General features: G+C 34.3%; 2 protein-coding genes across 11 annotated transcripts in view; one reads left to right on the top strand and one right to left on the bottom strand.

Annotated features, from left to right (window-relative positions):
- The window catches only part of LOC124309178 (AMP deaminase 2), a 32,539-nt gene that overhangs the window by 5,740 nt on the left and 3,095 nt on the right, over positions 1-23,704 (bottom strand). For 4 of the 9 annotated variants that reach the window (XM_046772530.1, XM_046772536.1, XM_046772532.1 and 1 more), the window contains exons 3-5: positions 12,237-12,420; positions 985-1,138; positions 444-630 (exon numbers count right to left, since the gene is read on the bottom strand). In XM_046772530.1, coding sequence (XP_046628486.1) covers positions 444-630; positions 985-1,138; positions 12,237-12,420 — 525 coding nt within the window. Of the gene's footprint in view, positions 1-443; positions 631-984; positions 1,139-3,842; positions 4,636-12,236; positions 12,421-13,716; positions 13,842-16,095; positions 16,346-19,833; positions 20,154-21,035; positions 21,698-21,860; positions 22,223-23,704 lie in introns of those variants that run through there. The other 5 variants (XM_046772535.1, XM_046772533.1, XM_046772534.1 and 2 more) reach the window with 5 other exon arrangements.
- Positions 8,201-23,704, top strand: part of LOC124309179 (UDP-glycosyltransferase UGT5-like) — a 33,209-nt gene continuing 17,705 nt past the window's right edge. The window contains exon 1 of one of the 2 annotated variants that reach the window (XM_046772542.1): positions 8,201-8,297. The gene's annotated coding sequence lies outside the window, so the exon portion shown is untranslated. Of the gene's footprint in view, positions 8,298-20,376; positions 20,512-23,704 lie in introns of those variants that run through there. The other variant, XM_046772541.1, reaches the window with a different exon arrangement.

Here is a 23,704-nt window from a genome sequence, read left to right as displayed (position 1 = left end):
AATGATCTTCTTCTGCTGTCTTAGAACAAAGTCGAACAAATCTGCTATATTCTTATGCATTTTGAAGCAATTTGAAATGAAGTATCGATTGTATTGAAGAGCTTTTCTTTATACTTCCAGTATATTCTGTTTTTGTATTTTTTAAGAGATCTTCGAAGTTCATACGAATATAGTAATTTGACGACTATTCAACGTACAACTATCTCGCAATAAAATTGAGAAAAAGTTATCGTTTTTTGACTAACTAATATCTTTACAGAACTTGTAAGACATAAGCATAAAAAGTGTGGCTAATTTTGAATGGGAGTGAATATTAAATTGATCAAAAAGACGTATCAACACTGATTTTATACAAATCTGCGTGGGAGTAAAAGTGCATTTCAGGATCAAGGATCAAGTGCCGATGCAGTTCAGACAAACTGCTAAAGCTGTTTCAAACATACCTGCGATCGGTTTACGATCATCATGTATCACTTCCTCGACTGTGCTGTGAGGCGCCCTATCGGCACCTCTCAAAAACCGAGAGGTAATTGAGGGAAAGCTTTGTTTTGAATTCTGCATGTATTTTTCCCGAATAACAAGAGCCTGTACAAGCATCTGTGACGCCTGTTGTAAATCCTCAAGAGGCACCTGAAGCATCAAAAATTGATTATTAAAAATTAATATAGTGCGTCGAAAACTTTCCCTGGTTACAAAGGGTTTTAAAATAAATTATGCGTAACTGTGCATATCGATCATGAGTCAGAGACCAATTATGAACATCCAACGCTGATTAGTATCTGCATTATTAGTCTCGATTTTGGATAAAGAAGAATGTCAAACTTAAACTCAAACCTAGAGGCTTCGAATATCCTCCAGCAATTAATTTTCTTACAAGTAAAAGATTCTCTTGTACTCTGATCAGTTTTAAAAATATTACACATTTGCTTTACTGTTAAGAGTAATTACTAGTCATTAAAGTTTGAGTGGAATGTCTCATCTTACCCCCGAGGTATCCTCGCCGGATATCGAAACACGTTGAAAGTGTGGAACAAAATCATTTTCTTCAAGGCCAAATGGGTGTTCATTTTCATCCGGTACTCCTGGACCTATCGATGGTTCGTAATGACTGCGTCGCTCTTCAAGGTCCTTCGCAGCTCTGTAATAATTCAGAAAAAATCATCCTGTTGTTATAATCGACTGTATAACAAATGAGAAGGTTCTATTAAATTAGTCGTAAAGGCGATAGCTCAATTGAGATTAAAATAGGGCTTCTTTATTCCTTACATGTGTTGAAAGAAGATAGAAAAGCTTTTTGTTCATTTGGCATACAAAATATGTAAATTAAAAATTTCTCTCTGAAATCAAACTTCATTTCTGAAATTTAAATCTACTTCTTACATAAACTTATGTTTCGGTAAATGTGTTGCTAAATAAACTCATGGAAGTGTATTTCAAGCATATGAATGAATTGAAAAAGTTGTTTGTACAAGTTTTTTTATTCCATATAAACGAGAACGCGCAACTTGTTCAAAATTTTTTTATTCTTTAAATTCGGGAGTTAAATAAATGAGGAAATACAGGAAGTAAACTACAGTTTTATAAACAGATAAATAAATGTCAAGGCATCGTTTCGTGCAAAAACAAACGTGGAATTCAGTGGAGTAGGTATAAAAATATTATCATACAAGTGACTGAAACCATACGATGAGCGACGTAACGTTGAAGTAACGAAAAACCTGCAGGGTGCAGTAATTGAATCAAAGACCCAGGTCACGTATTGTAGGACGTTATAATTAATGACCTTGCCCGAATTATATTGACTTATTTTTAAACATATCCTCGCTAATTATCTTGGGTGAAAGTTTTCATTCAGTGGAATAATCCAGATACCGTCCTCAATGATTGAAATATTTTATTAACTATTTATAATATCAGAAAACAAGAGGCTCGGTAATTGGGAATTATTAGACTTTAACGACCCGTCACGAAGAATTAACGAATAGTTATTAAACACCTACAAAATCTGGTAGAATTTCATTGCGATGGTCGCCGTCTTAATTTTTATCATTAGAATTTCGACGAGGTTCAAAAACAAGATTCGATAATTCGGTAAAAACGAGTTGACTTGTAGACAGTTGAATTTATACACACCGTTGGATAATAACTAGGAACAACAAAGTTCGAGTTACAACTGAATGCGTTTTTTTTTTTTTTTTTTCTTAAACGCAATATGAAAGAACTTGTAAAAAAATTATTACGTATTCGTGATTTTCACGCAAATATCTCAGTATTACTGATTTTCAATATTTCCTGACATGTTTAACACGTAAAAACGACATAATTATTAACTTGTTTCTTATCGTTCGAAAAGTGGATCACGTATAATACTCGAATAATAATTAATTGACTCGCATTGATAACGTTTGGCAAGAAAGATCTTTTTCTAAGTCCAGAATAGATCGCGTTATATTAATCATGCCACAGGGTTATCAGCTGTTAGCGCAAATAATGCTGTGTGACAGGAATATCGAAGCAGAATGAATAACGTTTCATTCTATAGTGACGAAAAAAAGGATAGTTTCAACATTTGGGTTTTCAGGGCAATATTCTTTCGCAGAATAATTATAATTTCAGATATTAAACCGATTAACAATTATGTTGAACGATATTCGTTAGAAGATAGTATTTTACCAAATCGGATTAAAAATGCGTACAATATTGATCAAATTAACAAACATTTCTGAAAAACTGTTAAATCGTACACAATCATTGCACGTGATTGTTTACAATTATTACGTAGAATTTCTTTCGCGATACTGTGTTTATTTTAAGTTAAAAAAAAAAAAAGAAAATGCAGTGTGTCTAGAAGAAAACGCATTGCCATAAAACTTGACTTGAATATTATTTTTCACACGACATAATTATCAGTTGCTGTACTATTAATTGTATTTGATTGGAGGAGTCGTGAATTAATCAGAATATTTCTAACTACGAATAACAGGCTTATCTCATTCGTATTCTTACATCGTACGTTGTAAATAAGCTTTGGCATATCCATTTAAGTTCCACGCAATTATAGATCGCATGCTGATCGAGTTTATTTTATTACTTAATAAACCTTACTATTATTTATTTGTCGAGGTTGAAGCACCGACAATTAAGTTCGCTTGTCTAATTTCGCAATTATTCAAATCGATTGATTTTAAATTTAACTTCAATTAAAGTCACGTACGACGTATCGAAATTCGATGTAAATTTGATAAAATTTAAACAGCAGTTGTTTTTCTTGTTATTATAAGTGAAGTTAACTTAATTTCGGATATATCACGTAATAAATAAATATGTATCGTGAAAAATTATTCCATTGTTTCATATTGTTCAAGTATGGCTTTTATTGCGAGATAAAAATACTGTGCAGAGATACTTCGCTGTTGAACGAATAGTAGAGAACGATCAGTACAAAATGTGCCTAATTACAAACAGCGTCGATTGAACGAAATAATTACCAACGTAATAATAACGCGTGACTCAAATCTGTACACTTTGAGCAATTAAAATTAGTCATACCATTAGAAAAATGAATTTTATTTCGTGTGTTATATATTTATACTAAAAATTACGAAGAAACTCGTTCTATAAGACACAAATTAATACAATAGTTTTGAAGTATAATCATCATCGTAGTCATTTGAATACACTAACATCGGTCTAGTTTCTTCTTTTTGCTTAAAACAAGGTGAAAACTTGCCGAAATTAAAAACTTTTGAAAGTAAGATTCGATGGATTTTAAACGTTGAATTTAAACATAATAATAAATAATAATAAATAAATAAATGTCGACGTGATAATTCGTTTCATACCTGAGTGTGACCATATTATCTCGTTGCCATCGTTTTGATGCTCGAACGTTGGCGAACATAATTCGATATTTATTCAGCACGAGATAAAAAAAAAAAAAAAGATTTCAGAAATATTTAATTAAGCCACTGCTGTGTTATTCTAAGTTTATAAATAATTATAGGTTTAATGGAATGTTGGACACAACCGTACTCGAAGGCACATAATATTTATATAATCTTCATCATCATCATCATCACAGTCGCATATAAATGCGTCGAAGAATAAACAATAATATTATCTACACAGATATATACACGCACCAAAGACTCGGCGTCAACTCGGTGTGTAAAGCACAAGAATTTCTTAATCGATGTGACAGTTATTGAAATACGTCATGTACCCGCAGTACATTCACAACTTGTATTCAAATCAGTCTCGTCGCGAATATAATATTAAATCAATCGATCCGTTGTTGAAATTGACAATACATAATTCGCAAGACACAGCGTGTCGAGCATGTTAAATATTTATATATTCCACAACGACAACGAGACGCGATGATTCTATGTATAAAATCGCATAGAGACATTAACAAAGACCTGCAATATTACATTTCGACGTCATCAATTATACGTAAAGTTTAGTTGCCACGAATAACGTTTAATTACATGCACTAGATACTCCCATTCGCGAAATAACTACATATTGCCAGCATTGCATTTAGATATATAGATAAAAAGATAAATGTAATCCGAAAAATAATTATGCTTCGTAAATTTTGAAAATTCGAATTTTTTCACATTCTTTTCATCGTATTTCTGTCTATTTTCTTTTCTCTCTCATTTCTCTTTTTTCCCCGAGGTGTTGGAAGTAGGGGAAATATAAATAAATAAAAAAAAAAAAGAAAAAAGGTTTATAATTTAATCGAAAAGGGGATTTCGGAAAATCATTAACCTCACGGAGGCACGACGCGTATGGCCAGACGGTGGCCACGCGAACACTGAGCTGATATAACGGCCGTTCAGAGCGCCTCGGCCTGGAGAATTCACAACCGCCTTGAGCACGTGGGGGGTGCAGGTTCTCCACCAGCGTTCGATCTGACGTTATTGCAGGTAGCCGCTGCCCCTATACTAGTATGCATATACGCCTGTAACCACCCTTGCAGAGCCGAGCGTCCGAGAGTGTGTGAAGTTGGCTGTGAGTGAGAGAGCCACCCCTGCATGATCCGATGCCTCTGACGCACTGCGTGTACATACACACGGTTTATGTACGGCTATATTATAGACGTAACGTACATAGATACCCGGGGTGCTTTATCTTCGACTACATTGATGAGTATCGAATGACGTATTTGACCCTTTGAATTACCACGTTATTGTGGAGAGTTAAATTTTTTAACGAGACGATGTTCTCGGGCTTTTTGACTCGATTCGAAACTTCAAAATGGCGAATCGTATATGGCCGACGAAAATTTCAATTCAATCAAATACGGTCGTGGAAACTTTGTGCAGTGGTTTTTGGAATCGTTGATTACATGGTTGAAATCAAATTTCAAAAAGTCGAGATGGTGGATTCGATATTGTGGATCCAATATGGCGGACGAAAATTTCAAATTCAATCAAATACGGTTGTGAAAACTTTATGCAGTGGTTTTCGGAGTCGTTCGTTACATATTTGTAATCAAATCTCAAAAAGTCGAGATGGTGGATTAAATATGGCCGACGAAAATTTCAAATTTGATCTAGTACGGTCGGAAAACTCAATGCAAGGGTTTTTGGTGTGGCTGATTACGAATCTGAAATTAAAGTTTGAAAACTTAAGATGGTGGATCCAATATGGTGGACGAAAATTTCAAATTTGATCGAATATGAAATTTTCGTCCGCTATGTTGGATCCGCCATTTTAAATGTTTAAAATCCAAATTTTGATCGGTTTATGTAAAACATGTATATATGTAACGGGGTAACTTTCTCGGAAATGAATTATTTCTTCAATTTTTACCATTTTTTCAATCAATTTGTTTCTAACAATAATAATTTACATTATATCGCAATAATTACTCTCGAGTATTAGAAACCTATTAGTACACTAATAGAAATAGGAAAAAACTGCAAAGAAATATACTGAAAAGTTCTCTAAATATACGAAAAACGGATATATAACACAGGTGGTAAGAATACTTGCCACTATAATGACTCAAACAGTTAATAAGTATCGAATGACGTCTTTAAAGACGAATCGTCGTTTCCAGCATATCTTCTCTGTACCGAATAGAAAAATAGACGAAACTTTTAAAAAATGTTATTGATTGCGAAATTTACTACAGTTAAAATCGGTTGAACAACATTTTTATATTATCTTACAGAAACGACTCTGAGAAAATTTTCGAATTACGCAATCGGTAAGGTATCAGGTCGTTTTTTTGATAATTCTAGATTTTGATCATCGTAGTGACCTTCAGATATTGATCAATACAAAAAATGTGCAAATTTTTTATCCTCTATTTAGATATTTTGATCGTATCTTACCTTGTTTTATTCTAATTTTCTCGGTTTCATTTCTATAACATGGTACAGATGTTGTTCATTCGTTTTCACAATCTTTCACGCAGTAAACATTACAGCTCGAGTTTGGCTTTATTTATAAGAAAATTTTGATTTAAAAAATCGATCTTCCTCTTAGAATGCGTAATTTCCAACTAACGATAGCTGAAATTAACTTTTGTCAAGCAAAACGTAGCAAATCTTTTTTGCAAACTTCTCCTACTGAATTTCAGATTCGTCGTTTGAAAATTGGCTCACATTTATTGTCTAAATTATGCGAAATATAAAACAAACTTTGTAGCTAAGGAACTAGTTTTAACGGAAGAGCTTTTCCTCGTAAGTGAGCGTCTTTTACGCAAAAATTACGTACATACATATTTCTTTTTTTTTTTACTTTATGAATCGTGATTGAAGATAGAACGAGATACTTATCTTGAAAGTAGCTGTTCAAGTAACGATCGGCGGAGAATTTTGGCTCGAGTAAACGCGACGTGATATAAAACAGCAAACTCGCCCTGCGCGAAACGACGATAATATAAACAGAAAATTTTCGAAACCCGCTTCTGAATAGTAAAAATAGAAAATTCCCTGTCAACAAATTAGACAATATCATGTAATCAGTAAATTTTGTCCTGTAATATTTTTTCTTTCCTCCTACATTATTATACACGAGATTCATGGAATTTCAAGATTCGCGAAAATTTGAAATATTTTTTCTTAGCTATAATTATCGGAGTTTTGTATGTACAAAGTTTAGAGAAATTTGTCGTGATAAATTTTGCCGAGAAAACTTTATTCTGACCGGTATAACGATTGTTGGAATAAAGTATAACGTGTTTTACCACAAAGGGAACTGGAAACTTGTTTATCTGTCACGAGTGACAGTTTATCAAAGTTTATCGCTGCTGTCGAACGATCAAATAATTTTTTTCACATTCCTTGCAGTCAGTCACAATATGGTAAACATTTTAAGATTTCTCTAATGAATGATACTGATATGCTACAGATTACAATTATGATTCTAAACATTGTATGAGAAACACGTTGAGTTATCCAAATTTTTTTGAAAGATATTCAATTTTGAAAACAAAAATTGAATCAAGTATTCCACGCAAGCAAATAATCTTCGAATCGATTTTGATACGTTTGTAAGTCAGGAGACTGTTTGACTAAAAATCGATACTTTTATTCATTTTCTTCACTAGTATTCATCAAATTATCATATTCACGTGAGTCACGAAGATCCATTCGAAAGTGCAAAAACAGAAAACACTGGGGTTAGAAATTAAAGCTTTTAAAAATTTTGTTACAATTGAAGCATCGAAATATGACGTTTGTTTAGAAATATTATTAATTTCTGTTCTTGGATTTCTAAGTAGTCGTCTTCTTAGCTTATGAATATAATAAAAGTTTAACAAGAAGTAACGATTTTCCCAAAGGCAAACCGATCGCCTTCGAGTCGACTATATAAGTATCAAGTGAGAATCTATCCAAGAAGAAATGTCAAGCGCATTTTATTTTCATCAGTGATAATTGAAGAGGAAAATAGAGAAAGGCTGTGAGTGGCTGCAGCCAAAAATGGAGAAAAACTGTTTTTCCTTCGCTGCATGGTTGTATAAAATCGCACTTGGAGCCCTTTTTTCAATCGTCACTGACATTCATAAAATGCGTTACATTAATGGGAATAATATCGTCCGAGGACTGCATGCAGAAAAAACGAGGCTTCGCGAGTTGCGGGCTTGTGGGAAACGGCCTTGTTCCAGCCTATATCTAATTAACATTTATCGAATTAGGCAAGTTCGTGATGAAACAACGCTAAGGTCGGTTAGTTACGTTGCGTTGAGTTATTGATCAACACGACTTGCCGAGGAACTACAAACTGCACCGTGCAGTGATATGTGATGTATAATCGTATCGTGATACGTCATATAGGTACGTTTATTTATACATTAACGTTTCTCTTTTGCTCTACTGCGTCTTTAGTCGATCATTTTTTTTCGCGAAGCTTGCGATTCGTACAGAAGTATATCGGGCATTCCATGTCAAATTAGCAGCCCACGTACCTCATACTTTTCGATTTTTATCATTTTTTTAATTTGAAATTTGAAGAAAAAAAAATTTTTAAACACAAATACCGCAAACTCCATTTTTTGTAAAGCTGAAAAAATTCACACAGATTCTATAATTTGAAATGTGATTTTTAAGCATCGCACGATAAAATCTCAATATTTAATATTTACTTCGCATAGTTTTAGTTTTTCAATGTTGGAATTGGAATTTTTTCTTTGTGTTCCCCGACCTTAACATGGACAACAGAATCATGAAAGTAATATGATTTTGTAATGTATTTAGATCGAGGTATGTAAAAAAATAAAAAAAGCAAAAACAATTCCGACATGGAAAAACTAAAACTATGCGAAGTAAATATTAAATATTGAGATCTCATTATCGCGTGGTGCTTGAAAATCACATTTCAAATTACAGAATCTGTGCGAATTTTTTCAGCTTTACAAAAAATGGCGTTTGCGGAATTTCTTTTTTAAATTTATTCATTCATATATAACCGATAAAGCCTGAGGATTTACAAAATTATAAATATCGGATCACCGAAGTCGTTATTCTTTTTCATTTCTTTTTTCTTTTTTTTCTTCGATTCATATTTATACATACATACTTGCAGCTTTTAAATGATCGTAACTAACTATAATCTCTCTAAAGTTGTTGATAATTGAACACTACGTGTGATTAGTAAATATTAGTAATTGTAAATTTCCTCCACCGTCAAGCGATATTAATTCTTACGTCTATCGTATTTAATTTGACCACTGAATTATCTCGCTTCATAATTATTTGCACGTACAGAAAATTTTTTACGAAGTTGAGAAAACGTCGGAATCCAAGTTCAAAATCGGCTACGTGATGTGCATTTTAGGCATCCGACAATGAATAAAGGGAACGACTTGTTTAGTTGTTTACATGCAGATAATGAACATTTGAGTGATGATGATACAGCAACAGTGGCGAAAATTTGTTTGTTAACTGGTGCCAAGTAGAATTACCGGATAAACAACTTCGGCGAACGTTGCTTACGTGTGTGTACAAATATAAAGGCATACATACATTGCAACCATGTTTGTTTACACAACATCGCGATGGCTGAATTTCAGTGTATAACATATTATTATAATTAATAAGACATAGTAAATTACCCTAATTCCGTGAAACTGCATTTTTTTTGGAGTTAAATATACAGAAATTGTCGCAAAATTTACAAAAAAAAAATCAACATAGCAAGAGTAACATTATGGTTAGGTAAATCTAACACAATTGATGTGGATTATTGATCACAAGAGATGTAAAATCCACATCAAATTTTTTTTTTCCACGATGATAATCAAGACAGACAAATACAGCCGTTCCATTTATCAAACTGTTGTGAAATCACTGATCTAAGATATCAAAAGCAACGCAAATATGGTCAGTAATTCCATCCTAACGATAAGCTGAACGATGTTTCTCTCTTTTTTGCCATACGAAGATGACAGTGAAGCTTTATGAATGAATGAAACGGACATGACGCATGAGCTTCTAATTCACCCGATAAAAGAATTCTAAAAATTGCCGAGTATTGTTCTCGAAAAAAAAAAAAAAAATGGAATCGACACGTGATTTCAGGTTCCGTAGAAAAGATTACGATAAGAATGACTAATGAAGCTCGTAAAAAATAAATACATTATTCACACTTGAAAAGCATCAGCTTATACGAAGCTTTAGAATAACGTCATAGTACCGGAAAAAATTAGCAGTTCTTTATTAACCACGAATTTTTTTACATTCTCCAAGGAAAAATAGCCGGGAGGCTAGTTTCACGAGTCTTGAGAAAGGAGCGTTTAAGGGGCACACCAAGTGTGACAGCCTAAAATATAGGCGAATTTTGGAAATTGAAAAAAAAAAAAAAAAAAACTGCCGTATCAATTATTTTAAAATTTTAAGGGTATATTTATACATACTTTAAGAATACACGGTAAAATTTTTGAAGAAAAAAATTAAATATTTTTACAGTGATTCCGACCTTCTCCGTGGATGAAACCAAAAAAAAAAATTCTTGTTAAACTAGAAGATATTGTCCGTACAACGACCTACGGTTGAAAAAAAAAAATCAAAAATTGACAAAATGGCGGCGTTTTTTTAAAAAAAGTTGAATTTTACCAAAAATTTTGGTCGTTTTTGGCCTGCCAAAATTCGATTTTTGATCAGATCAAAAAACTGGTAGGTCATTGTACGGACAATATCTTCTAGTTTAACAAGAATTTTTTTTTTTTAGGTTTCATCCACGGAGAAGGCCGGAATCACTGCAGCAGTGGAGGACCTTTTTTTTTCAGCGCCGTCGGAAATCGCGTGTAAGTCGAAAAATATTGAATTTTTTTCTTAAAAAATTTTACCGTGTATTCTTGAAATATGTATAAATATACCCTTGAAATTTTAAAATAATTGATACAGTAGTTATTTTTTTTTTTTCTTAATTTCCAAAAATCGCTTTTTGTTCAGGCTGTCACACTAGGTGTGCCCCTTAATGAACGCGATGCGTCATTCAATATTGAACTTTCCATGAATATGTAAACGCGGCCGTGCCGCTCCTCAGACTTTAAATAACGCGTGTATGAATGCTTGACAGAAAGAAAGAAAAAAAACAAAAAAAAAAAAAAAAAGGTCGCAAAGTATAAAAAGAGAGACTCTAAGGCGGCTTTATGTAGGTCACTCTGCACTCTGCCAAGAGATATTCGTTACTTACTCACTTTCAGTCCATCGACATGTGCGCAGCTAGAATAAAGGTAGCTTCGATTTTTTATTTGTTTTTATTTTCATGAAAATAAAAGAACTTTCTTAACCTCATTCCAAATATGTATCAATTTTTTTTTCGATATCAAAGGTCAACAATTACACCACCATTAGTATTGCGACGACTAAAACTAACAAGTTGTCCAAAGAAATGAATATGTTTGTTTTAATCCCCAAATAAATTTAGTTTTTTTTTTGTTTTTTTTTACTCGACTGCTTTATTTGAGCTGCTTGTTCACGTATAATTTTTCTTGAATAATTTTCAGACTGTGTCGTTCGATTGCGGATTTTTTTTTTCTTCATTTTTCTCAATCATCTCTCAGGCCTAAATTGTATTGTATATTAGTAATAAATATGCACTCTTGTTATGAGAAAGGTCCTCCCTCAGTAGCGACGAAATGTCAAAATAATAAATGGTTTAATTATTGACCTTTGACCGTGAAAAAAAAAAAATCGACACGTTTTCTTTGAGACATGGCAACACATGAGCGCCTAAAATCTAAAACGATGATTCGTTTTCGGTAGGAGAACAGAATCTCGTAAACAAATGAATCAGTCCTGACCAACTGCAGAATAGGCTAAGAATGACCAAAAATAATCCATTCTCGATTAAATCGATTACATTTCCTCACGATCGGCTTTTCTTTTTTACTTTTTCGAACAACGCAACGGAATATCAATTATTATCACTGTCTTACTTACTAACTACCTCATCGATATAATTAGCGAAAGATAAATGAATATTTTTACCTGAAATTAAATAATATTTCGAATTAAACAATAAATTATGAAAAAAACTTTTCCGCTATTAAGACTACGTACTAAAATTTACGAAATTTGATTTCATGAGGTTTGTTTTAAGCAAAAAATACGAAATTATCGATTAATCGATTAATTTTTACCGATCCAATCGAGTTACGACTCGTATCGTATTATTTTTTCTTCTTTTTTGACTCGATTAATCGATCAATCGATCGATTACATATTTTTAGTTTACTGGCCATCTCTGGTAAGTGGGCAAATATTACTCACTTTACTGTCAGCTGTCGCTGGATGAGAAGTTTCTTCTCGATCTGTTCGATTGGGAATTGGGGAACTTCATAAGGGGCTGATATCTCGTTGGGAAGTTCGTGAGACGTTATTCTCAGAGAGTTTCCGCCACCTGCGCCAACTCCTGTCGCGCCTCCTTCTAAACCGAATACGGGACTCTCGCTGCCTGAAAGGAAACGAAAAAAAAAAATTTATATACATTAGGGTGATTAAGAAAAAAAAAACAGGTTAAAAAGTTTCATTTAGGTATTCAAAGACACCAGTTAAAATTTTAGATTTTAATATTAATATTTACGGGTGGCTCATCGCACTTTTCGATTTTCCGTGAGAATAACACAGGATAAATGTTGTTTGCTTCTTCTAGTTTTCATAACTAGCTAACAAAGCGTCGTACAAAAGCCCTAAAGACATGGTTTTGTAGGAAATTGAATGCTCTACAAAAAAGGTATCTTGTCAAAATTTCGTAAAACTAACCGTGTCAAAGTTACAGCCTGTCAAAAGTTGAGTTACCTATAATTTGACCTTTTTTTAATATTACAGCGTAGCTACCGGTCTCATAAAAAAAAGTGCGCATGAGTTTTTTTGTGAAGCGTACATCTTACTTCAAATAGATGATAACTGATGATTAATTTTTGCAACAATGAAAAAATTGTACACTTTTAAAAAATTTTTAGCAGAAATCTGCTTTGAAATCTGTTTTTCTCGTTTTATTATTTTTTTTTAATGGTAAAAGATAGTTTTTTTCATTGTTGTAAAAATGAATTATCAGTCTATTTACAGTCGAGTGTATGCTTTACAAAAAAAAAACTCATGTACACTTTTTTATAAGATCGGTAGTTACGCTATAATATTCAAAAAAAAAGGTCAAATTATAAGTAACTCAACTTTTGAAAGGCTGTAATTTTGACACAGTTAGTTTTACGCAATTTTGACAAGATACCTTTTTTGTAGAGCATTCAATTTCCTACAAAACTATGTCTTTGGGGTTTTTTTACGACGCTTCATTAGCTAGTTATAAAAACTAGAAGAAGCAAACAACATTTTTCCTATGTTATTCTCACGGAAAATCGAAAAGTGCGATGAGCCACCCCTAAATATTAATATTAAAATTTTAAATTTTAACTAGTGTCTTTGTACACCTAAATGAAACTTTTGAACCTGTTTGGAAGAAAAAAAAAAAAAAATCTGAATCATCCTAGTATATATCGAGTCAATTGAAATGGATATTTCCAAAATAACAGTAACCGACAACATATGAACTCTTGGAATGAAAAATAGTCCTTCGTTTCTTCACTGTGATAAAAATTTCCAGCGGAAACTTCCCGACGATACTGCAATTACACAACATTTCATTAAATTACTATAAGCTGGGAATAAACGAGCTTAAACACATCACTAGACGTAATGCCTTGGGGTTAAAAATTATTGTGTAACACTGTGTAATGGAACATGTGTCAGTTACCATGTCGGTCAGCCTGCCCCGTCTTTTCAAGCCATTCGGTAACCGTGGAATGTTCAATGTTACCGAGCAGCTTTATTTCCTTTCCAAGCACCATTTTTTATTTGCAGTCTTTGTCACACCGTTCACTGTGAATGTTTTGAAATCAGTCAAAATTTTCTCGACTATCGACGATTCGAGATCAATCGCGTTTCAACTGCATTCCTCCGCAATTCAACAAATTGGTCTATCAAACCGGACCATAAGAAAAAATAAATAAATAAATGCCGCCGACTTTGTGGAATTGTTTGATTATTTCTGCGAAGAATTGTTAAATGAATCGTGTTTGTATGTGGGTGATTTTTTATTTTTTTTTTTTATCAATCAGTCGTGTTTTTTATCAACCATGAGCAATTTCTCATCAGCAAACAAACATGACGAATACTATTACACAGAATTTTACTCTTCGATGACAAAAAACGTATTTCTGTCAAGTTTATGAAATTTTTTTAGAACCGTGTACACGCGATGCGAAAGAGAGTGAAAATATTTTCAAACTTCGATAAACAGTTTACTTGGACATCTTTCAAAGACGTAAATTGTCCTTCTTTCTTCGATGGCAACGAGATCGAAGATCTGGGTCAGAGAACAAATACGTTTGTTGAATTGACGAAGAATGTCTGAATTCTATATCCGCGTTAATATTACATATTCAGTAATCAAGAATTACAATCATTGACCATTGATCTTAACGTTACAGCTCAAGTGAATAAATGTTTCTAATCAAATTTCGCTGTCTACGAGGTAAAACAATCCCTAATAATTAAAAAAAAAAAAAGAAGAAGAAAGCAATTACAAAAACATGTTTTTTTCCTGTAATTCGGGCTCTGTAATTATCTTCATTTCGGGCAGGTCGATTGCTTGAATAAAAACCGTATGCTCGTCTAATATTTTGTCGCAAGTGGCGCCGATGAACCGATAATTGCGCTTCAGCTGTGCTCACCGATCAATATCGAAAGTAATTTCCCTCTCCGAGAGTCGGGCTGTTAATATAGTCTGCGGACAGTCGTTCGAACGTGAATAACTTAATTTTCTAATAGATTCCTCGATTGATGAGACAGTCAGTGAATCGAATAAACGGTTTATTTATTATTAGATTATACATACGCATCGAGTGATTTTCTTGCACATTGCTCAATAGTTGTTGTTGTTTAAAATCTTGCTCGAAATTTTGGGTTGTTATTTATTTAGTGATATTTCTAGAGATCGAGGTGTGCGTGCTTTTTTTGTTTTTTTTTTATTTTTTTTTCATAAACAGAACCTGAACGAGATGTTGAAAGTTCTAAAAAAAAACGTTGGCATGTTTGAAATTTGATATTTTCAACTGCGAATTCCGAGGTGGTAGAAAAAAAAGCAAGAATTAATGATAATACCGCGCGTACTGCTAAGTATCGCAACTCGAGATATGACTTCGACGAATAGTCGATGACCCAGAAAACGTTGATAAACATTTGTGTGAAATTGGAATTTTTTCACTAGAGCCAGTAGCTATATACAATATACACTGAAACGTTTCACCAAATTTTAAAATCCAATATCTTTTGATCATTCGTTCAATAAAAATTGTTGCAACGGTAAAAAAAACAATGCGATTATCAACAACGCTAATCAGACTGTCTCGATTTAAATTCGAAAGATTTGCTAAAATTATATAAAATTTGTTAATTTGCACACGATTTTGATTCGATACTCGACTTGAAATCAGAGAGAGTTTATTTATAGCCAACGACGAGTGTCGAATTAATAATCAAGATATTGCGGGATAAATTTTAGAATCAGATCTGTCCTTATCATTTTACACGCTACGCGGACCAATAAATAAGAATTAGGATTATAATCATCCAGAATCGTAGAACGCGTCGATGTGTCTAAAAATACGTTTGTTATTAAAATTAAAGTATCTTTATAGCTCGCATCGACGATCGATAATCAGTGATCAATAACTCATTGCCTCGACACTTGAGGTTGATAAACGTACAAGATAATTATAAAAACGGATTGACGATTGATTTATACGCTTATATACGTACGTCAACTGATTAACAGAACCGTTTTCAAAGTCTAAAAACGTGGTTATAACATCAGCGAGTTGCTCTAATAATTTTTAAATATGATCTAGTTTCACACCTTGATCTATAATCTAATTAACAGAAAACATGACGCGCGTGTAAAGTTTTGTTTAAAGTTTAAAAAATTGTTTAAAGTCTGAAATCGAAATCGTTTCTCCGTTACACATCGATAAATGGTAAATGATTGAACTCTGATTTAGACGTGGTACGAATGAAATACGTGTTGGAATTAGTAGGCTAATGAACTTGTTCAAAGTTTGCACAGTAATCCCACCTTGACGAAAGAAAACTCTGTAATAAAAAAGAATCAAACGTTCGCGTTATTTCGATCCGACTGATTTTATCGTCCGCGAAACTGCAGTGGGCGAGATTTAAGCGGCAGTGAAACGTGTCAACTGACAGGTAGCCAAATACGCGCACAAAACACTAGCATACGAGCATCTCTCGACGGTATAACAGCGATCTATAGACGAATCGACGACGGAGGTACAATCACCGCGAGAGAGATCGAAAGACTGTCGAAAGTAAGTGGCGGCAGCTGCAAGGGACGATCACGTGGCTTCCCGGCCTCTGTGTTTCCTTGTGTTAAATGTCGCGTAAACTTGTAACGCACAAGCATGAATCAGCCGCGTGCACAAGAAGGATATAGAGTTGGGATGTACGTCAGAAGTTTAAACCGAGATGCGATATTACTCGTGGAGAGGGGGGAAAATCTCTGTACTGCGCGATATCCGAAAAATTCCACTTAGAGGAGTATAAAAAAATAAAAACACGCTAACCGAGTCGTATTTAACTACAAAAGTGGTTTCGTATCAAAATTTTTTCATTCACGTTGACTTGATGTCGCAAAAATTAAAGTACAACGGCTTGCGCGATATTTTCGCTGCTTTGATATTTTTTTTTATTCCCTTAAAACGATCAGCTGATTCACCGATCGGACGCCATGTTTCTGTAGGCTGTGTATCGAAAATTCATAAGACGCCGTCTGGTTAGAAAATATAAAAAATAATAAAATAATACGATAACCGGGTAGTATTTAACTACAAAAGTGGTTTCATCATCAGTGCTGGGCGAATTTGTAATCAATTGATTACAGATTACAAATTACAAATTACAATTGCATCTTGTAACTGAAAAAGAATGAATCACAAACTGCAATTGTAATTTGTAATGGGAAAAAAAAAAAAAAATTCATTACAAATTACAATTGTATTTTGTAATTGAAATTAAAAAAAAAAAGACAATTACAAATTACAAGTGTGATCGACACATCTTTTTTTCGAATCAATTACGAATTAACAAAGTATTTAGCACATTTTTCCGAATTGTAATTTGTAAATTGAATGTAATTAATTACAAAATGTAATTGGATGCCGCTCGGTACTGGTTTCATATAAAAAATTATAATCCACATTGACTTGATGTCACAAAAATCAAAATACAACAGCTTGCACGATCTTTTTCGTGCCTTGATATTTTATTTTGGTAAATTGGACTGAAACGATGTGCTAAGCCTGTGTCAAAAAAAAAATTGATGTGAACGGAAAGCAAAGGGTTGATCGAGGAAACTTGACCCATGGTATACACGTGTTCGCGGTTGATTTTAGTCTCTCTCCCCGTTGCCAGCCTCTTGGAAAGCATCCAAATATTTTTTTAGTAAATGGAGCAACGCACTCGAAGGTTCGCCAAGGCTCGTAGTAAAAAAAAAAAATAAGACCCGTTGAAAGATGGGGTCGAGATTGATGGTTGGCTGTAAGAAGGCTATGCAACATTCATCGGTCACGTTCCGAACAAGCCTTGGATGCACGACCGGTGCGGTTACGGTTTTTATTTACAATTTCAAAATGTCTCGAACACAACAGTTTTCGATTGAAATAAAATTACAGCAATACCGTGAAATTGGGAACGAATATGACAGAATAATAATGTATATGGGGTAAGAAGTTGTGAATAAATTTTACACGGATGTAAAATTTCTTTCGTATTTCAAAAGTTGTAACGATGTGTGGAATTTTTTTATCGCGTCAGATCTCCGAAACGTTTCGAAATGTTACAATTCGATAAAATTTGGCAACAGCTGTGTTTTATCCGCGAGATAAGAAGAAACAATCGCCGACCTCTTGCGGCGATTTTATGAATTATTGGAGCGCTGGTACCAAATGATTAACCGAAAATATTCCGGTCGATGCGTATGGACGGTTGAAAGAGAAAAATATAAAAAAAAAAAAAAAAAGAAAACTGTGTTTTGTGAAATGTTCGGCTCGCCACAATTGATCTTACCTTGCGACTCTTAATTGATGATTAAACCTGTGATATGCTCGTTCGATTCGATGAAAAAACGACTTTCAAAGATATTTTCACACGATCAAACAGGACGAATCAAGCAGGTAATCAATTCCAATCAAAGTAAAGAACGACATTCCAATACAATAGTCGCGGAATAGCATACGTAGGAAAAAGTAATAACGTTATTACAGATAAAGGTGTACGTGTATCCCCAAATGGCGACAAATTGATTACAAAGAATGAAGATAAGTCGTCGAGTAACTTTTTACGGCAAGCCAACGAGTAATTTGAGTCTCAACGTACGCTTTTAATGCTCGCGATAAGTCGGCTGGATAAGAATATAGTCGAATGCAGACAGTCGTAGCCATTCGTATCTAGTTACACTGAACACGTGTTTGATAGATGTAATATTGACGAGAATTTTCACTGTATAAAATGAAAATCGATTTCTGTATTAAAAAAAAAAAAAATGGACGTTGTTGAGATACCGAAGTGAAGTTAGTAACGTAAGGGAAACGGAAAAATTGGGGGGGAGTCACTATTTTATAATTTTACAGTGACTTTGAAGCGACCAAGTTTAAAAAATTTGAAATTCTTTCGCCTTCTTACAATTTACTGCATTTCGGATATTCCTAAATTTGGGAAACGCCGATTTCTCCGAAACGTGAATTATTACGATCACGTTACTAACTTCAAACTCGCTGAAAACAAACTTGTACGAAGTTTTAATCCGGTTACATTTCCTTAACTTCAAATGGAACACCCCGTGTATATACGAAATTCCTGCAAAGTTATCGATCGCATGACAGCTAACTTGTTTGGCACGTTTCGCGATGACGATCTGAAAGCTGGTTCTATGCCAACTTATTGCCCAGGCTATTACTCTCCATTCTCTTGTTCCCTGCAGTTAGCAATAACCAACTTTGGCACATCGTCAAAACAGATTTTAAATATCAACTTTAGATTTCCGCACAAAGCCAGCGTTATTTCGAAAACATTCGGCGAGCTTTCACTGTTTCGCAATAATATTATTCGCTCATTTCCGTGAAGAAAAGATTTTTATCGGTTCTCTGACAATCCCGAGTCCAACTGTTATTTTACCGAAGTTTTCAATAATCGTTGCAGTCTTTATCGGTAATTTCGACAAAAATCCAATGCCGTAAAGTCACGTGACATTGAAATAACGATGCTGATGATTACAAATTCGCAATTTTCTCGGTATTGTGAAAACCAATTTTGTATTCGTCGATTTGCTTTATTACGAACTTTTTGAAGGTGCGAGAATTATCGCCAAGATTCAAAAAAGTTCAAAAATTGGTTAATCTCAAGCGTATAGAAAATGACCAAAAAAGTGTAACGATTTGGAAGAATAAAACGAATAATTTTCAAAATCTTTTGCAGATTCTAATCAGATTTTGAAACTTTTAGGAAGGAATAGTAACGGATGATAGACTTTCCGGTAACGGCTGGAAAACTAATTTTCATTTTCTACCTGGAACTATATTTTGTCGATTGTGGTAAAAAATGAAAATAGTTAATAACTGAGCGGTAACCGGAAATAAAAATTTCTCTCGTTGTAGTTCAGAGATACGATATATTTATGTATACATCTTGGTTATAAGTACACGTCCAGTATTTTTGCAATCATCGTAATCGCTTGAATTAGTCCAAGTATCGTTTCAGATCATTCCTAATAACTAATGCCAACAGAAATCTACCGCTTTACCTTTTCCCCTTTTCCGTTGCTGAGACATCGACTTGACAGTTCTGTTTAAATTCATTTCTCTTCCTGCACTCACAATTAATCAAAAGTCAGACTTGAGGATCCTCCGATCCTAGATTTGGTCAATATTCGAACAGGGACGCTGATCTTGAATCGCGGATTGGCACTTTAAACCCAAGCGAGAACAATAATTTCGAACCGATTTCACAGCGAGTTGCTCTCAGCGAAGAGCCCGGCAAAGTCTGAGGTCTCTGCTGTGCGCTGTTTCTATTGTAGCATTACAGGCTTAAGCCGATCACGATAAGGTATCAAAAACTGTCCTCGGATGTCATACGAAAGAACGGTAGATTCTTCGCAGCTGTAATATACTTGCGACAGTGTACGTAATAATGGATGTACTCAAACTAAATGTCCGGTACACTTTGTCTCTCAGCTCTCTTCAACGAGTCAAGTTACGCAATCGTTTATCGCCATTATCGGGACTCGTAACCGTAAACGAGTACCAATGTCACTTTCATTAAGTGCTGGTTAAGAGCCGCGACTGGAGAAGCAACGACTTTGCTCTGACAGTATCTTAACGGAGGTTCAGGTGCCTCGTACTTGTGTTACAAAAGTTGTGTTATCGAAAGGGCAAAAAAAAAAAAAAAAGAAAAAAAAACTCATTGCTTTATCGCATCCAAGGTACGTTCAACTTCTTTTCTGTTGCAACAAACGATTGACCCTTTGAGTCACTCGTTATTGTGCCGAGTCAACTTTTATAAGATACACTGACAGTGAGAGAAATTTTCTAGTACCGGTTACCGCTCGGTTCTTAACTATTTACATTTTTTACCTTACATTTAGAAAATGAAAATTAGTTTTACAGTTGTTGCCACAAAGTCTAGTATCCGTTACTATTCCTTCTCATTACGATCGCTGTTGCTATATTTTCTTGTGACCGTTGCGAAAATTTAATGCTTGTGCAAGAATAAATTGACGTTAAAGCCTTGTTTGACTAAAAAAGTAGAGCAAACCTCAGAAACTGATTTTGCGTTGCAACAACCAAAAAAGGATCGAGAATAGCGCAAAATTTTTACGCGTACCTCGTTTTTCGTAATTCCAACAATATTCGAACAGTTTTCTTAGCGATAACTGTTTTACTGAATTTTTCTAGTTACTACACAAATGAAATTCTTCTCAGTGTTGTTTATCGGAAAGCGCAATACCTTCGTCCACGTCGATGAAGAAGTTCTTATGGACCCCATGGCCTAAACGAAAAGCTTCGCTGTCCTCTGAGACGACGCCTCTGCTCGACATGTGGCAAAATTTAGTTAATTGTCTCTAACTTTTCGGTTCGATGGCTCGTTCGGCCTTTGGTTGCACGATTCGGCTGATTTTAATGTTTTTCTTTTTTCTTTTTTTTTGTTAATCGCAAACACCGTTCTGTTGCAAAATTCTATATTTATAGTATACTTCGGTCACAACGTTTCAAAGTACACTTGATTGTCCGTCTTCTTCACTTGTCCACAAAACAAAGTTTCAACCATCTGCAATGGATTCGTCTAGACCGAAGAAAATTCTGGCAATAACTGCGGCTTTAGACGAGAATTTAAACGAGAATGCGGCAATGATAATAAAACACAGCTGAAAAAGTGTGCTCAACGAACCGTTGCACATCCACAACGAGGAACGAATTTAATGTAAAAATATATTCTGCGCACTAAAAATAAGGCACTAGTGTTGCAGAAACAACTAGTACGTGTATTGAATTCTATACACTTTTTTTTTCTTTTTTTTTTCCCTCTTTGTCTTGCAGGAAAATTCCGATAAACAAAATCTTGAAATTCCAAATATCTTGTGTCAATAAAGTGATATTATCTACACCATGAATTTAAAAAGTAACGAGTAGATTAATTTCGTATAATAATTGGCAAAATGATTGGAAAAAAAAAAATGTCGAGACTTTGTTTCTGGCTTGAAGTTTTGGGCATCGGTAATTCCAATTAAATACAAACTGGATGCATGTAATAACAATCAACGTTTACACGTACATATTTCGATGTTTAACGAATCTGCGCGAGTGTTATTAGATTAATTATGCGATTTGGTAAAACAGGGTTTTGCGTATAACGAGAGGAATATTTATTTAGGTGGGAAAACGGCGGGTGAAATCACTTTTAGTAAAATAACAGGGCGATATTTACACCCAGCGAACTTGTTCACTCAAAATTACAGACGTTGCACTGACTGCCGGAGGGAGATTTCCAACAAGACGAGAAGTTTATCAGGCGATCACGATCTCTGAGGATTTAAACCCCATCGGAAATCGATCAGGTAACGCGATATGCTGCGTAATAGTTGAACGAAATATTGTCGAAAAACAGACAGTGTCCTATTCGCGGCTGGCAGGCGGCTAAACTGAGTGAGAGATGCTTGTCTTTTCTTGTGTTTCTATTCGCGTAACCAATCAGTGAACGAACTGGCCAACACACTTTGAAAGCCCGTTTAAATCGGTGCACAACAAACACTTTTAACACTCTTGGCTTCGCCTTCGCTTATTCTACGTATATATCTTTCAATTACCTACCCAGAGATGCATTCGTGGATCGAAATCAGATTGTCGAGTTGTACTTTTGTCCGCCGTTTCAATCGGGACAGGGTTCGTATTCCGATTTTTAAAAGCTTCGAAAGCGTGAAATTCCGAATTTTATGGCGGCGAAACTCAAAGTAACGAAATCGAACTTTGACGGAACAGCGAAATTTTGAACGATCCGAAACCCGACGCTTAGAGTTCCGAAAATGCAAAGTTACGAATGGGCGAAATTTTGAAAGAGCGTAATTGCGACACGTCAAAGTTCCGAAAGTACGAAAATGAGAAAATTTTTAAATCTCTAGCAACGAATTTCCGAATGATCGACGATTTTCAGTTCTGTGAATTTCTGGTTTGCTAAAATTTCACCAATTCGATCTGTCATCGTTTTGGATTTTCGATATTTTACGTTCCGAATCCTGGTAATTTTGATTTTTGGTTTTTTTGATTTTTTACACCCACTCGTTGAGTGAACTACGCTGTGCGATTAAATTTTAATTTACGGAATTTTACTTTATGGCAACTTTATTTTACTTTTCAAAACTTAGCTCTATTGTAACTTCAATTTTCAGAATCTTGCATTCCGGAACTTTGAGCCGTCGGGTTTCCGGCCATTCAAAACTTTGTTGGGTCTCCACAGTTTGATTTCTTTACTTTAAGTTTCGTCACCAAATAATTCGGAATTAGGCGCTTTGGAACTTTTCAAATTCGGAACTTCAACCCCGTCCCTTTCAATCGATGATGCGATCATCGGATGGATCACGGAGTCGAGATCAAAGTATAGATCATCGTTCTACTTGACTCGGTGAGAAAATTTAGTCAAAGTAGAAACAAAATTGACGGATATCGTGAATCTTGTTTTCTCTGAAGTGTTTTTGTGATTAATGCAAAACGTTTTGCCATCTTTTCTTTTTTTTTTTTCTTGTTTCAAAGACTCATCGAACTCAAGTCTTGACGTAATAAGTCTTATTCTATAAATGATTGAAAGCACTCAACCGGAAAACTAACACAAATCGAATTTTTCGCGAATGGTATTTTCAAGCCATTAGCTGATTGATAGATAAGATATCATTTCACTGACAAATGTGAGGCCGGAAGGTTTACGCGTTCGATAATAACTCCGTCACACTTATTCTTATATACAGTTACAAATCGTTAGTTTTATGTGGCAAAACAGAGTCTAATAATTCATCCATTATATAAGTATACGCGTTAATGAATTGAGCTTAGGACTTTGTTGAATTTTTATACTTTCAAAATCGAGTGTTTTTCTAATCTAATCTAAATTCAAAAACTTTTAAACCT

The sequence above is a fragment of the Neodiprion virginianus genome, chromosome 7 (genome assembly GCF_021901495.1).
Source record: "Neodiprion virginianus isolate iyNeoVirg1 chromosome 7, iyNeoVirg1.1, whole genome shotgun sequence".
Lineage (NCBI taxonomy): Eukaryota > Metazoa > Arthropoda > Insecta > Hymenoptera > Diprionidae > Neodiprion > Neodiprion virginianus.
Note: the sequence above shows the minus strand (reverse complement) of the source record. Positions and strands in the feature narration are given on the sequence as shown.